This window comes from Physeter macrocephalus, chromosome 7, assembly GCF_002837175.3.
Source record: "Physeter macrocephalus isolate SW-GA chromosome 7, ASM283717v5, whole genome shotgun sequence".
Taxonomy (NCBI): domain Eukaryota; kingdom Metazoa; phylum Chordata; class Mammalia; order Artiodactyla; family Physeteridae; genus Physeter; species Physeter macrocephalus.
This window is the reverse complement of record NC_041220.1, coordinates 91,978,086-91,992,969: the sequence shown is the minus strand read 5'-3', so window position 1 is coordinate 91,992,969 and position 14,884 is coordinate 91,978,086. Positions and strand designations below refer to the sequence as shown.

The 14,884-nt window shown below is 44.4% G+C and overlaps 1 protein-coding gene across 2 annotated transcripts in view; it reads left to right on the top strand.

Moving 5' to 3' along the window:
• The window catches only part of SEL1L3 (SEL1L family member 3), a 99,353-nt gene that overhangs the window by 32,820 nt on the left and 51,649 nt on the right, over window positions 1-14,884 (top strand). The window contains exons 7-10 of one of the 2 annotated variants that reach the window (XM_028492083.2): window positions 2,429-2,561; window positions 4,426-4,558; window positions 6,065-6,205; window positions 10,741-10,953. In XM_028492083.2, the coding sequence (XP_028347884.1) occupies window positions 2,429-2,561; window positions 4,426-4,558; window positions 6,065-6,205; window positions 10,741-10,953 (620 nt within the window). The remainder of the gene's footprint in view (window positions 1-2,428; window positions 2,562-4,425; window positions 4,559-6,064; window positions 6,206-10,740; window positions 10,954-14,884) is intronic. The other variant, XM_024119451.3, reaches the window with a different exon arrangement.

Sequence of the window (14,884 nt, the reverse complement as noted above, 5' to 3'; positions counted from 1 at the left end):
GTGCCAGGCACTCTTCTAAATGCTTTGTTTAAATATTAAATAAATTTTCCCAACAACCCTGTAGATAGGTACTATTTTTATCTCCATCTAAAAATGAGAAGACAGGGAATTCCCTGTCGGTCCAGTGGTTAAGACTCCATGTTGCCACTGCAAGGGGCCTGGGTTCGATCCCTGGTCGAGGAACTAAGAACCCACAAGCCATACGGTGCAGCCAAAAAATAAAAAGACATGTTTTTCAAATAAAAAATAAAATGAGAAGAAGCCTCCAGAGAGGAACCTCCAGCTGGCAAGCATCCAGCGTGTTGTACGGATGAGCCGTGAGGTGAGTTGGTGAGTTGACTGAGCAGAGTTCTATTACGAGAGAGCTTCTACTGCAGAAGCATTGCTTTGTGTCCCCTGAGTGCTGGGTAATACCTCATGAGGGCAGTTGGAATGTTCAAATCTTTCGAAGGTCATGAAAAATTTAATCAATTCACAGCTCTCAGAGATAATAACTTTGTGGTTCCACGTAAAAAAAAAGAAGAGACCATCATCTTCTTAGTGCCCTTCAAGCCTGAGATTCCAGAAAAAGAAATAGCAGGAAATAAAGCATTTCTTTTCCATGTTAGTTGCCTTTGTAGAAAGCTGATTTCTAAGTGTTCCCTCTTGGCGCCATTGGTTGATGTCAGAGTGCCCATTTCTTCACCTTTCTGTCTTCCTTCCAGCCGGGAGCACCTGCCCAGGGTTGGGTTTCTGCCTCACAGCCCATCCTCTCTCCTGGGATGACCCCCGGTTGCCTGGCTTCTCCGACCCAACCACTGGTGGCTGCTCTGTCCCGTCCATGTCACCCTGGCCCATCGCTCTTGAGGCTGCCGGGCTCCTGGCGGCCTGCCTGACATGCTGTGTTCTTCCCTTCTGCTGCCATCTGCCCTCTGTGCTCCCTGGCTCTTTTTGTCTTTGTCTGACTTCTCACTTGATGCCTATCTTGGTCCCTCCTTGCTGTTCACATATGCTCTGATGGCACCTTGTCCACCTATTCCTATTTTACTTTCTAAATAGGTAAAAAATGCACATTGTATAAAAAACCAAAACAATGTGAAAAGGTCTACAGTTAGATGTCTTGCTTCCAGCTCTGTCTCCATCCACTCCATCCCCTAACCCCCATGCCACGTGGAAAAACTTTTATTAGTTTCTTATATATACCTCCAGAGTTTTTTTTTTAATGCAAATACAAAAAAAAATCCATTCTCCTCTTTCTTGGATAAAAATATATTTATTGTTCTGCTCTTTCATTTTTATTTTTTCACTGAACAATGTATTTTAGAGATTATTCCAGGTCAGTACACAGAGCCCTTTGTCCTTTTTTTAAGCTGTGTAGATGTCCAGGGCCCATTGGATGGATGTGGGTACCAGTCCTCACTGACAGTCACCTAAACTTTTTCAGTCTTTGGTGGATGTAAATAATGCTGCCAGGAACAACTTTGTGCATTTTATTCATGCTGACCCATTTTTTCCTTCCATTTTCCTTCCTGATCCTTTAAGTCTTTCAGGACAAAGTGGACTTCCAACAAATCACCTGTGCTGACCGCTTATCTTTGGCCAAGCCCTTTGACCTTGCTGTGGCCTCCTTCTCCTAACTCTGAATTTGACCTCAGTTCTTATCTAATAGGGTATGTTTTTATTTTCCTCCACATCCACCTTCTATCTACTCAACAAGTTTTCTTTTTTTCCTTTTAGAGCAAAATACTTCCAATTAAGATCAGCAATTCCAAATAATTCCAATGATGCTAAACAATTTCACCAATATCAATAGGTGGCACGTATTAAGTACTTATGGTGGAATTTAGGATTACCAGAGGGGAAGGGTAGGGAGGTAGTTAGGGAGTTTGGGATTGACATGTACACAGTGCTATCTTTAAAATGGATAACCAACAAGGACCTACTATATAACACAGGGACCTCTGCTAAATATTCTGTAACAACCGGGAAAAGAATTTGAAAAAGAACAGATACATGTATATGTATAACTGAATCACTTTGTTGTACACCTGAAACTAACACAACATTGTTAATCAACTATACTCCCATATAAAATAAAAAGTCAAATAAAAAATAAATAAAAAGGAAAAAAAGGTACTTATGGTGGGCCAGGTGCTGCTAGATGCTGTACGTCTTTACTTAATCCTCTTATCAATCCAGTAAGAGGAATTACCGTTTTACTAATGAGAAGACTCTGTCTCAGAGAGGTTAAGCAACTGGTCCAAAGTCACACAGCTGGTAAATAGCGGATCCTAACCCGAGTCTGCCTGACCCCACCATGGTCTCATCTTCTAGAACTAGAGTGAAGGGTTTGCGGAAATATGGAGTTTTAAGTCAAGGAGAAAGAGTCTTTAAAAAAAAAAAAATCTGTTCAAACCCAGAACTCTCTTAACCCTTTGTTCTTCTCTAGCTTCCGAGAGGATTTCCATTATAATGACACTGCTGGGTACTTCATTATTGGAGGGAGCAGGTATGTGGCCGGCATTGAAGGGTTTTTTGGACCCCTGAAGTACTATCGCCTCCATGCTCTGCATCCTGCACAGGTGAGCCCAGGGGACCAAGGAGTTTCCGAATGCTTATGGGTAATGGGCGTGTGGCTCATGGCTGTGGAACCAGTCCAGTGTAAACAAAAGATTTATCTAAGCCGGACCTCACATCGGCTCTGTCACCAAACATAATTAATATTGAGGCTTCTCCCTCCACCCTGCAAACGTGATAATAGATTTTTGTTAACGTTTGGTTCATTTAGTACTCATAAAATGGAAACCATTTACTTCCTCTGTTTTAATAACTAGTAGCTTAATTACAGAGTTGATTTTTATCAGGCTGTTGCCTATACAGTGATAAAGCTAATGAAAGGAGAGAGTCTTAGTTATTTGATAAAGCTTCTTTTATATGCTGTCATTTAAAGTATCAGAGAGGAGACAGTCCAGCAAATAGGACTCTTGGTTCTGCTTACTGCTCTCTCCAGAAACATGGGCCTTTGGCTCACACTGGGTGGGTGGGCTGTGGTGGTGGAGATCATAAAGGGCTTTGTAGTCAGCATTGAATTCTCAAGTCCAAAACCCACCCACAAATGAAATGGAATTGTCGGAGTCTCCAGGCCAGCTCCAGCAGGGCTGGCGGGTATTAGAGAGGGGCTGCCCCATGAGTTAACCTTCACCCTGGTTGCTTTTTGTGCCTTGGTAAGGAGATCACCGGATACCTAAAAAAGGAACATTCTTTCATTCCTGTGACCTTGTGGGATTTGTTCTGGGAAAAGCAGGAGTCACTAGGCAAAGTCAGTTTGGAAAAATGGGGCACCTTATCACCCATAGGTCATCTTAGAGCCCCTGTTGAGATACCTCTATAAGAGGAAAAAAATGAAATTCTTTTATTCACTTGTGCAGCCAATACTTATTAAGCACCTACTACGTGCCAGGCTCTGTGCAAGATGCTGAGGCGTCCAAGATGAATTAAGGTGGTGGCTTTCAAACTTTTTTTTGAAGGTGGTCCACAATAAGAACTCTGTTTAATAGCATGAGCAGTACATACATAAGCATATATAATACACATATACATACATACACACATAATATATACATATATATATATATAAAACACAAAACTGAAATAAGAATTTTACTAACGATACAGATTCTTGCTATGTTCAGTGTACTCTGATATTTTGTGTTCTGCTCTCTAAAAAACAAAATCACTGCTGGTTACAAACCACTGAAATAATTTCACAACCCTCCAATGGGTCATAACCCATATTTTGAAAACCACTGAGTTGAGATAAGGTCTCTGATCTTGAGGAGCTCCTTGCCTTGGTCTTAAACAGATAAGTCATGAAAGAATGGGGTACGTGCTTTAATAAAGATGTGAGCACTGTGTTTGGCAGTGCCGAGGTGCGGTCCTCTGCATCGGTACATGTATGAGGGTGGGGTAGGCTGTTAGGGAGGCTGCCCTGAAGGGATGACCTTGGATCTGGCTCTTGGAGGTTGAATAGGAGCCTTCTAAACAGAAGAAAAGGAGAGGAGCCTTCCAGGCAGCAGGTACAGCACTGGTAGACTTGGGGTCCTTTGGGAACTCAGGGGAGATGAATGTCATTTTCTGGGCATAGCACATAGCGGCGGGGAAGGGAAGAGGACGAAGGCCTGGTCTCTGGGAAATCCTGACACTTAAGAAGCTCTGCAGAGGAGAAGATGCCACAAAAAGAAGCTAGAGGGAAGCAGTCAGAGCTGGCATGTCCTTGAATTACTAGTAACACCCTTCCTTTGAGAATCCAAAGCAGATGATCTGTGTACAAACAAGCCACCTGGTGCTATCAATGGGAGAAGGAAATCCACCTGAACGTAGCCTCATGGGTACCCATGGGTGTTTGATGACAATTGTTGTTCATTCTGTTTTCTTGCCCTCTTGTAGATTTTCAATCCCCTACTTGAGAAGCAACTTGCTGAACATATCAAGTTATATTATGAAAGGTGTGCAGAGGTTCAAGAAATAGTATCTGTGTACACATCCATGGTACAGCAGGGGGACAGGAGGCAAGAAACATGTAAGTATCGAACTTCAGGAGAGCGATTTTTAGCTCCAGGCATTTGTAGCAACACGCTTGGCTTCTTTCATAAGGGGGTTGAAATAGAACATATGTGACTTGACCAATGGGGGCAAGTATGACCTCCCCAGATGGATGCAAATGATAGTGTGCCTTCCACCTAGATCCCACCAAGACCAACAGCCAGCAAGAACCCAAACCTGCCTCGTGGCTTCAACTAGCTGTAATTTAGTTTAAGAATATAAATGAGAATGTTTTGAGCCTCAAATTGCATTATTCCCATCCATAATGGGATCTTAGGCCAGTCTAAGAAAATAAAAATGAATTGGGAAATAAATTAATCATTAGAAATGTTTCCCCGTCGGTGCACTTTTGTCTTGGACCATTAATATCTGAATATTAGCCTTCAGAAATGTTGAACAATGGCTTTGTTGTTTGGGGCTGGGTTTTATTTTTTAAATCTTTGAAGTTGACTCATTCTGGAAGACATTGGTAACTTTTCAACAGAAGGAATGAATTTCAAATAGAATGCTTCCGTGCCTGCCCGTATTTGCAGACATCCTTTCATTCATACGGAGTGTGTATCTGTTATAAAACTCATCCCATCTTGTCTTCCAGTGTTCCAGCACTTATAAATTTCTCTGGCTATAGATCTTCTTGCATGATATGGTGGCACTAGAGTTAGTCACATATGTTCTTTCTGGAAGAGAAATTCCTGTGGGGCCTTTGCCATCAGCAAAAGTAAATTGAGTATTTCAGTCCTGCCTAAATAATCTCAACATCTCCAGAGCCGAGCTTCCCATTTCAGGTCATGGAGGAATGGATACATGATGAACATACCCCATTCTGATAGGGTTCACATAAAATGGTCATAGGAAGTGATTAGAGATGGTGATAGGTAAGTGTAGAAAGGCAGCACTTCTGCAATTTAATTTAAGAATAGGCTATACTAGTCTCCCAGCTGCTGCTCTCACCGCTGAATCATCCAGAAAATATGATGCTGTCAGAAGAGGGGAAGATATATAGGAATAGTAATATCCCAAACAGGAAAGAAACTGATTTTGATAGCTGATGTAATTTCAGGAGAGATACCCAGAGTCAGAAGGCCGGTCTTGCATGCTGATCTGTTTGGTGGCATTGGGAAGATTCTCCTAACATCTTCTACTGCCTTGCCACCCTGGGTGGGGGGGTCCCTGTGCTTTGTTGACTTACACTGCCAACAAAATGGCCTAGGTATTGTCCTCGTGGGGACCAGTCCGAGGCATCTGCTCATTCTGTAGAATTATTCAACAGCTATCAGCAACTTTGGCACATTTCCCTTGGACTTGGCTTTGAATTTGTGACCTCGAGGCAGAGGCATCACAGCCAATTTCAAATCCCTGATGCACCCAAACCAACATCCAGTAACGCTAAGTCTGACCTCTTATTTCTAGTTCCCCGTAAAGGAAGGGAGTTAGAGAGGCAAGGCTTCCCTCTAATGGTATCCTGTGCTTCCCTTTCCTGTAGGCGACCTCCGGAATTCCTACCTGGACCTGAAGCTCAGGTACGGGCGGCCCTCGATGTGCAGAGCCCTCCTCTGGGAGAAGGAGCTGAAAGCCAAGCACCAAAGCTTGGTCCAGGCCTTGCTGGAGATGGGTTCGGTGACAGGTAATTGAGTCTGTGCCTCGCTCGCCTTTGGACGCTGGTGAGGAAGGTCCCTGTTTTTCTGCTTTCCCTCACCCTCTTTAGTGATTTATGCCTTGAAGTTATTTTTAACCCTAGTGTTCTAGCTTAATTTCAAATTTAAATTCTGCCCTTAATGTGTCCACCCCTCAATGTATCTGTGCACATTTTCAACCCTAAATACAAAAACTTAAATTTAGGAATCACTTGAGCAATTCTTTATTTAAAGCCAAGGCCACAAACAAGCAGCTGACAGCCAGAGCTGGCCCCCAAATGTGATTGCTTTGGCATACACATTGTTGTCAATTTTAAAAAAATTAGTTACAGGGATCTAAAAACTTCTATGAAAATGCAAATTTCTACCTTTTCTCAGAAGATCCAAAGATCTGGCGACGCCGGGCCTCCGTTCCTGAGTGGCAGCAATGCCAGAGGTGCGTGGTTGGGACAGGCAGGCTCTGTCCATCCACAGCCCTTCCTGCCTCTGGTTGAGCACCTCCTGCCGACGTCAGTCATGGGTCTTACCTGCCGGGGCCCTCGGGCCCTTGAACTTGAGACCTTTGATTTGAAGTACATTTTAAGCAGCGTCTCAGGAATCTGTGTATATTTTGCAAATGTGTCCAGCTTAAGTCCATTGTGATTTAGGTTTGCATAGTAATTAAGTACGTCCTGTAAGACTACAAGGAATCTTGAAACAATGTTAGGAAGAGGAGAGAAGCTGGAGGTGTTCAGCCTGGGGAAGGGAGTGAGAAGGAGGGTAATGAGAACTACCTTCGTGGTCAGCGGCAGCCCATGGTATTCCTGGGCATATGACCAAATCCCTGGGTCAAGGCAATGCAGAAACTGACTGCTGCTGCATATAAGAACTTCCTAAAAATGGCAGTGTCCAGTGGAATAGACTCTCTTTGCAGTTAGTGATTCACCCTCACTCCATCTTGAAAGAATTCAAACCATACAAGATATTTCATCTTTGGTTCATTTGATATTTGCTGAGTGACTGATCATTTACTTGGCTAGACTTCAGAGGTAAGTAAAATAGTACAATGTCTCTGCCCTTGAGGGACCGACTTGAAAGCAAAGAAAAATGGTAATGTATTTTTAAAAATAAAAGCTATGGGAGTAATTGGCAAAGGCACAAAGAAGGGAGTGGTCAGTTCTACTTGGAAGTCTAGGGTGCTCCAGGAAGGCTTCCTGGAGGAGGTGACACTGGGATTGATTCTTGAAGGGTCAGTTGATGTTTGCCAGATAAGCAAGGTGGGGGTAGGTATTGCAGGCAGAGTAGAGGCAGAGAGATGGGAACAGCATGTCATTTTTAGTGACGTGCAAGGAATTTGGGAAGCAGGAGAAGGCCTGGAGAGTGATTATTCTTTTTTTAAAATTATTTGTTTATTGAAGTAAAATTGATCTACAGTGTTGTGTTAGTTTCAGGTATATATAGCACAGTGATTCAGTTATATATATATATTTTTTTCAGATTCTTTTCTGTTATACAGGTTATTACAAGATATTGAATATAGTTCCCTGTGCTATATAGTAGGTCCTTGTTGGTTATCTATTTTACTTATAGTAGTGTGTATATGTTAATCCCAAACTCCTAATTTATCCCACCCCCCTTCCTTTCCCCTTTGGTAATCATAAGTTTATTTTCTATGTCTGTGGGTCTATTTCTGTTTTGTAAATAAGTTCATTTGTATCTTTTTTTTTAAGATTCCACATATAAGCAATATCATATATTTGTCTTTCTCTGTCTGGCTTACTTCACTTAGTATGATAATCTGTAAGTCCATCCATGTTGCTGCCAATGGCATTATTTTGTTCTTTTTTTTATGGCTGAGTAGCATTCCAGTGTGTATAGATACCACATCTTCTTCATCCATTCATCTGTCGATGGACATTTAGGTTGCTTCCATGTCTTGGCTATTATAAATAGTGCTGCAGTGAACATTGGGGTGCATGTATCTTTTTGAATTATGGTTTTCTCCAGATATATGCCCAGGAGTGGGGTTGCAGGACCATATGGCAGTTCTATTTTTAGCTTTTAAGGACCCTCCATACTGTTCTCCTAGTGGCTGCACCAATTTACATTCCCACCAACAACATGGGAGGGCTCCTTACTAGAGCTCAGACTCCATCCTGACAAGTTTGGGCTTTACCTTGTAGGTGACGGGGACCTGTTGAAGGGTTTCAAGCAGGGGCTAGAGGCGTGATCAGATCTGGGTGTTTGAGGTCACTCTTGTCAGCAGTGGGAGACTGAGGGAGGTAAACTAGAGTGCTGTGGAGCTGGAAGCAGGGGGGCCACTGCATGGCCCAGGGAGGAGAGGATGGAGGCCTGAATGGGACAGAGTGATGTAGATGGAGCCAAAGGATATAAGGGGTTGGCTCTGAGGGACTTCATCACTGCCTGGATCCGGGAAACGGAGGCCATGTGGAGTCAGGTGTCAGCATAGCCTCTGCAGCCAAGTGACCTGATTCTGATATTAACTTAGCACTTACTAGCTGTGTGATCTTGGGCAAGCCACTTCATTTCGCTGAGCCTCAGTTTCCTCATCTGCAAAACGGGGATGACAATAGTCCCTCTTTTCTAGTGTTGGGTTAAGGAATTGACACTTAGAAGAGTATGGGCACTTAGTAAACCCTATGTAAACAGCGTTTCTCAATCTTGGCACTACTGACATTTTGGATAATTGATTGTTGTGAAGGGTCTGTCCTGTGTATTGTAGGATGTTTAGCTGCATTTCTGGTCTCTACCCACTAGATACCAGCAGCACTCCGTCCCCTCCCATAAACCTCCACCCAAGGGTGACAACTAAAAATGTCTCCAGATATTGCCAAGTGTCCCCAGGGAGGTCACATCGCCCCCGGTGGAGAATCACTGTTGTGTAAGTGTTACACTGTTACTACCAGGCAGAGACAATTGCTGGGTTTTTGTGGGTCTTCTGGGAGGTGGTGGAACTGCCCCCTGAGACAGGTGAACGGAAGAGGGCGATGCATGTTGGAAAGTGTAGGCAAAACGGGCGAAGACCACATCACCTCAAAACTGGTTTTATGAGATTTCAGATATATTTAAATATAATTTTACTGATTAGGAGCAGGAGTGAATCATTTTCACAAAACATTCTTTTTCAAGCAAATACTCTCAATAACGAATGTTTTGGGGTTATTTTTACTGCTTAGAAGTTTCTTTTAAAGAATGCAGAATGATTTTATTCTCTGTGGAGGCCTAGAAAGGGAGCTAATTAACCCCGATCATGAACCCCCAAACCTTGAGACTTGATGGGCCGCAGTGCTGGGGAGTTGTCACGCTGCAGCATAGACACGCGTCCAGCTGGCCCTTCGTCAGGCTTCCGGGGCCCCATGCCTGGGGGGAGAGAGGGCACAAAGCCGGATTTGCCACTTTAGGGCCCACTGCTGGTGCCCAAGCAGCCAGTCAGGTCTTTATGGTGCCAAGTCTGCTTAGATCAGCGCCAGGGAGCATACCTGGAGGGGCCCCTATATCCCTGGGCATGCAGCCGGCTGCATCCTGCCTCTCCCTGCCATTTCCTGGGGCCCAGAAGCAGGTGGGGAGGGAGGGTAGGCAGGGTAGGCAAATCTCCAGAACCCACCTCAGGCTCCCATTCTTCCTTCACCCCCTATTTTTCTAGTTTACGTTGTCCCATCATTAGGGACTGGGAACCTCCTGCAGGGGTAGGGCTTACACTCATTAAAATTCATCTCTACCTGGCACACTGCCCTTGCTTGGGGCCATAATAGTTAACTAGATAATCTCTGTGGTTAACCCTGGAGAGAGATTGGTGTCAGACATTGTGCCCAGTTTCTAACAATCCTGAGAGAAGTGCAGAAAATTTGATTTTTTTAATTGAGGGGAAAAAAAATTACATTATTTACATATCTTTACTCTGGTCTCCTATAAAAAGAAGAGTAGTCAGACTGGTGTGACTATGTATCTATTCCTGGTTCCTCACATAACTTTTGATCCAAGTTTATCCTGCTGTGAGTGTCTAGCTGGCTTTGGAGTGCTTTGGACAACTCTCGTCAATAGGAACTATGTTTGCATCATGTTTTCTGCTGCTGGCCTGAGCTGTTTGGTCCTGTTGACCAGTAGACTTTACTAGAACATCCTCACCGTGTTACATTTCTTGTATCTGAGATAAGCTACAAGAACAGACTCAAGGATCAGATGTTGGCTGCTTAGAATTCTTGCTGTAGGAACCGAGTAGGTGCAGTAACAGAGATAAGGAATGAAACCGTGTAACTTAAGTCACTCGTATCACAACCTTCCATTCATTCATTCACTAGACAAGTATTGACCAAGTGGCCCAGGATAGGACAAAGATGGGGCCATGTTTTGAATGAGAGTGACTTAGGTTAAATGCAAAGAAAAATGTCAGCTCCCATAGCTCCCACAAACGGAATTAATTGGTGGAATTATTTTTTTCCTGGCATTGAAAATATATATATGACAGCATGAGACAATGGCCTGTAATTTCTGGTTCTTTGCGACAGACTCACCCTTTTCTTGGCAGCCTCTCCTCACACATACAGCCAACTCTACTGCCAGGCTGCTGCACGTGCACGCTTCAGACGGCAGCGTTTTCCCCTGACACTGTGTGATTTTAGATGGATCATCTGCTCTCCCTCTGAGCCAACGACGTACTTCAAAGGAGCTATGAGAACGGTGCGGGGAGTGCAGAGTCGGAACCTCACAACCAGTAGGAGTGTCCTCTGCATTCTGCCCGGTGAGGTCCGGAGTGGTCACCACCTTCTAGTTGTTCCCAAAAGATTGAGCTCTATTTTTCTACTGCAAAAGAGAATCCCCAAATATATACACCCTCCCTCTTTAAGGACTGTAATTTTAAAAAAATTTTGTGGTAAAATGCACATAATTTAAAATTCTCCATCATCACCATTTTTTTTTTTTTTTTGCAGTACGCGGGCCTCTCACTGTTGTGGCCTCTCCCGTTGCGGAGCACAGGCTCCGGACGTGCAGGCTCAGCGGCCATGGCTCACGGGCCCAGCCGCTCCGCGGCATGTGGGATCCTCCCGGACCGGGGCAGGAACCCGTGTCCCCTGCATCGGCAGGCGGACTCTCAACCACTGCGCCACCAGGGAAGCCCCATCATCACCATTTTTAAGTGTACCCTTCAGCAGCATTAAGTACGTTCACATTGTTGCACAACAGATTCTAGAACTTTCTTATCTTGCAAAACTGAAACTCTGTACTCATTAAACCACAACTCCCCACCCTGCCCCCACCCCCAGTCCCTAGTGACCACCATTCTACTTTCTGTGTCTATGAACTTGACTCTTCTAGATACCTGATATGAGTGCAATCATAGTATTTGTCTTTGCATGACCGGCTTATCTCGCTTAGCATAAGGTCCTCAAGGTTCATCCATGTAATAGCATCTGTCAGAATCTCCTTCCTCTTTAAGGCTGAATAATATTCCATTGTGTGTCTATACCACATTTTGTTTATTCATTCATCTGTTGATGGACACTTGGGTTGCTTCCCCCTCTTGGCTATTGTGAATAGTGCTGCTTTGAACGTGGTGTACAAGTATCTCTTCAGGGCTTGGCTTTCAGTTCTTTTGGCTGTATACTCAGAGGTGGGCTTGCTGGATCGTACAGTAATTCTATGTTTAATCTTTTGAGGAACCATTATCCTGTTTTCCATAAGGGCTGCACCGTCTTACATTCCTGTCAACAGCGTACAAGTGTTCCAATTTCTCCACATTCTCACCAACACTTGTGATTTTCTGGGTTTTTGATAATAGTCATCCTTTTGGGTATGACGGGTAATTTATGCTTGTAACTTATATACCGAGGAAAGTCTGGTTTCATAGGAATGAAGAATGTAATGCTCTCATAAAGTGACAGTGTCTATGAAAGAGCTTCACAGACAGAAAGGTACCCTATGGATATGAGAGATAAGAGTCGCCCAGATAGGGCTCGTCTCATCTGCCTTGACTTACAGCGCTTTGATCTTATGGGTGTCTCCATTACTCGCTTGATTGCAAGCTTGTTGAGGGTAATGCGAGAGGTATAAGTTTCCCTATGCCTCCTATTCCTTCACAGTGTCTGCAACGGTGCTGGGCATACGTTAGCTGCTTAGTTATCAGTCCTTCTTCCATATGACCCTATACAGTGCATTTATGCCCCACTCCCCTCAAAGAACACACCTCAGCCCCCCATGCTCTTCAACCTGCCTGCCTTGCAAGCAGCTTTCAAGTCCCAACTCAAACACTGACTGCTCACATCGTCTTTCCTGCCCCCCCAGGCAGTCAGCTCCATCTTCCCTGCCCTCCTTGCCATTTTGTAGGTGTCCCCTTATCAGTACCTATCTTACCACATTACAATATTCATTTGCCTCTCTGATTCCACAGTGGAGCTCAGACGTCTTCAAAGACAGCAACAGAATCTAGGTTTTCTTTGAAGACCCTCAATAAGTATTTGTTGAGCCACTGAACGCGCTCCAAATGAATAAGTTATCTCATTGTAAATACTAAAAACATCTTTTTGGGTCTGTGAATCAGTAAAGAAACAGGGAGTTTAACTTCCAGGAGATTCAAATTCAAGGTCTATGCTAGCTAAGCCATAACACCAATCCAGACCGATGGAGTCCGTGGGCTTATTTGCCTTTTCTCCACATTTTTCTCACTTCTCTCACGCTTCCTTAGCCTGCTTCTCCCTCAGAAGCTGCTGTCCTGGCTCTGAAAACACCTTTGCAAATATAGTCCTGTTTGCCAGGTCAGCCAGGATGCTGTCTCTCAACTCTCCCCTGACAACAAAAGTAGGCCAGAATCCTTCATCTATGCACGCCCATTACAAAAGAATTCCCGAAACACAGCCCCCAGGGTTCTTGCTTTCATATATCTGTAACCTCGCCGCTGAGGTATTCAGGTGCCCAGATATGAAACAGCCCTAAGGTGCATGCAAACCCAACTTGGCACCCCTGTATCGAGAACCTCCAAGCATGGTGCTGGGCCCTGGGACGACCGTAATAAAAAGCGTAGACTGGCCCACACAGTAGGCCCTGCTCGCCGCAACCAGAGAAAGCCCGCGCACAGCAACGAAGACCCAAACGCAGCCAAAAATAAATAAATAAGATAAATAAATTTATAAAAATAAATAAGTAAAGACAGCAGTGCTCTTGGGGCAGCCAGCTGCAGCGCACACAGATGTGGCAGCCAACACTTCCTGCCTCCGGCATTCTGGAGCCACGGCTCTGCATCCTGATTTCCTCGAGTGGCCCAGGAATGCTCCTGTGGTGCTCTGTCCTGAAGTTCACCGCTGTCCAGGCTCTAGGGGGCATCCGACACAAGACCCTATGTTCAAGACTTCATGGGGACCATTCTGCTTTGTCAACCTCTGTGTTGTTTCCTGGGGAAACTCCAATTCTTGAGGAAAATGGCTCTTGTCAGAGCATAGAAATTGCCCTATTTGCATTGGGGCTTTTTCTAATGCTAGGCTGGTAGTATTTTAGTATGCACGCCTTTTCATCTTTTAAGAGGTATGCTGGCTGTTTCTTTTTACTCTCCTCTCACACCTTTCTTGACAAAATGGAACCCTTTGAATTCAGAAACCCTCTGAATGGGGCTCTGGCATCAGGGAAGAGAAGTGGTGAGGACTGGCTGGTAAGAGGTGGCAGGAATGGCAGAGCTAGGTGGGGCTCCAGGTCAGAGAGCTGGTATGGTAGGAAGGAGTAAGGAAGGACACAATGGCCCAAGTGCAGGGGGGACTCGAAGGCAGGGAGGCCCAGGTAAGCGTGATAGGTGAGTGGACCAGCACACCCTCCAGACATTTGCCCTGAGGCCAGAACTGTTTACATCCTTTCTTCCTTTCATGCTGGACTGGGCACCTCTGAGCCCATGGTAGCTGATGACTGTGGCTACAGAAAGTCCAAGGTCTGCCAGCAAATGGTTCTCGGGAGGAAGCCAGGTCTGAGGCTGGGCTCCCCTCCCAGGGCTGACACCATCTGCATTGTTCCTTCAGGGCCACAGTCTGAATCCTGCCCCAGGCTTCAGAGAGCAGAGTGCAGGTGATATGCAGACAGGTGCTGGCTGCACTATTGTCCCTCTAGCTTGTTTCTAACTCTTTCTTATTTTTGCCAACAATTGCAATGTTTATTTGGAGCCTAAGACGCAGAGCATGAAAATGGTAGAAACACAATGGGGTTATTTAGTAACTCCAGGATCCTGTGTCCTTTAAGAGCTATGTTCACTGTTGTTCATTAAAGGACCTTTATCTTATTTTTTTTTTAATTTAAGAAAGCATCTTTATAGTTTAAAAAAAAAATCCACGGAGAGAGAGAAAGAGGGAAAGGGAAGGAGGGAGGGGGCGAGGAGGAGGGAGGGAGAGAAGTTACATGTATAAAAACTAGACAATCTGCACAGGACAGAAAAGTACAAGTAGTTTACTTTTGAGAGAGAAATAAGCCAATTCTTTGGGTCTCGGGAACCCAGTGGAGCTCATCAAATGAGAATGCAAATGAAGGATGTGCTATGTTTTTTTAAATCGGTAAACTTGGTGAAGATCTTTCCTTTTCTGGGTAAATGATATTTTCTCCTTTCACATTTTTTCTCCTTTTCAAACTTCTTCCCTGGATGCATTACACCTTTTGGAAGCTTGAAACTAAAAATAACTTTCCTGTTGTTGTCTCGTTCCCCT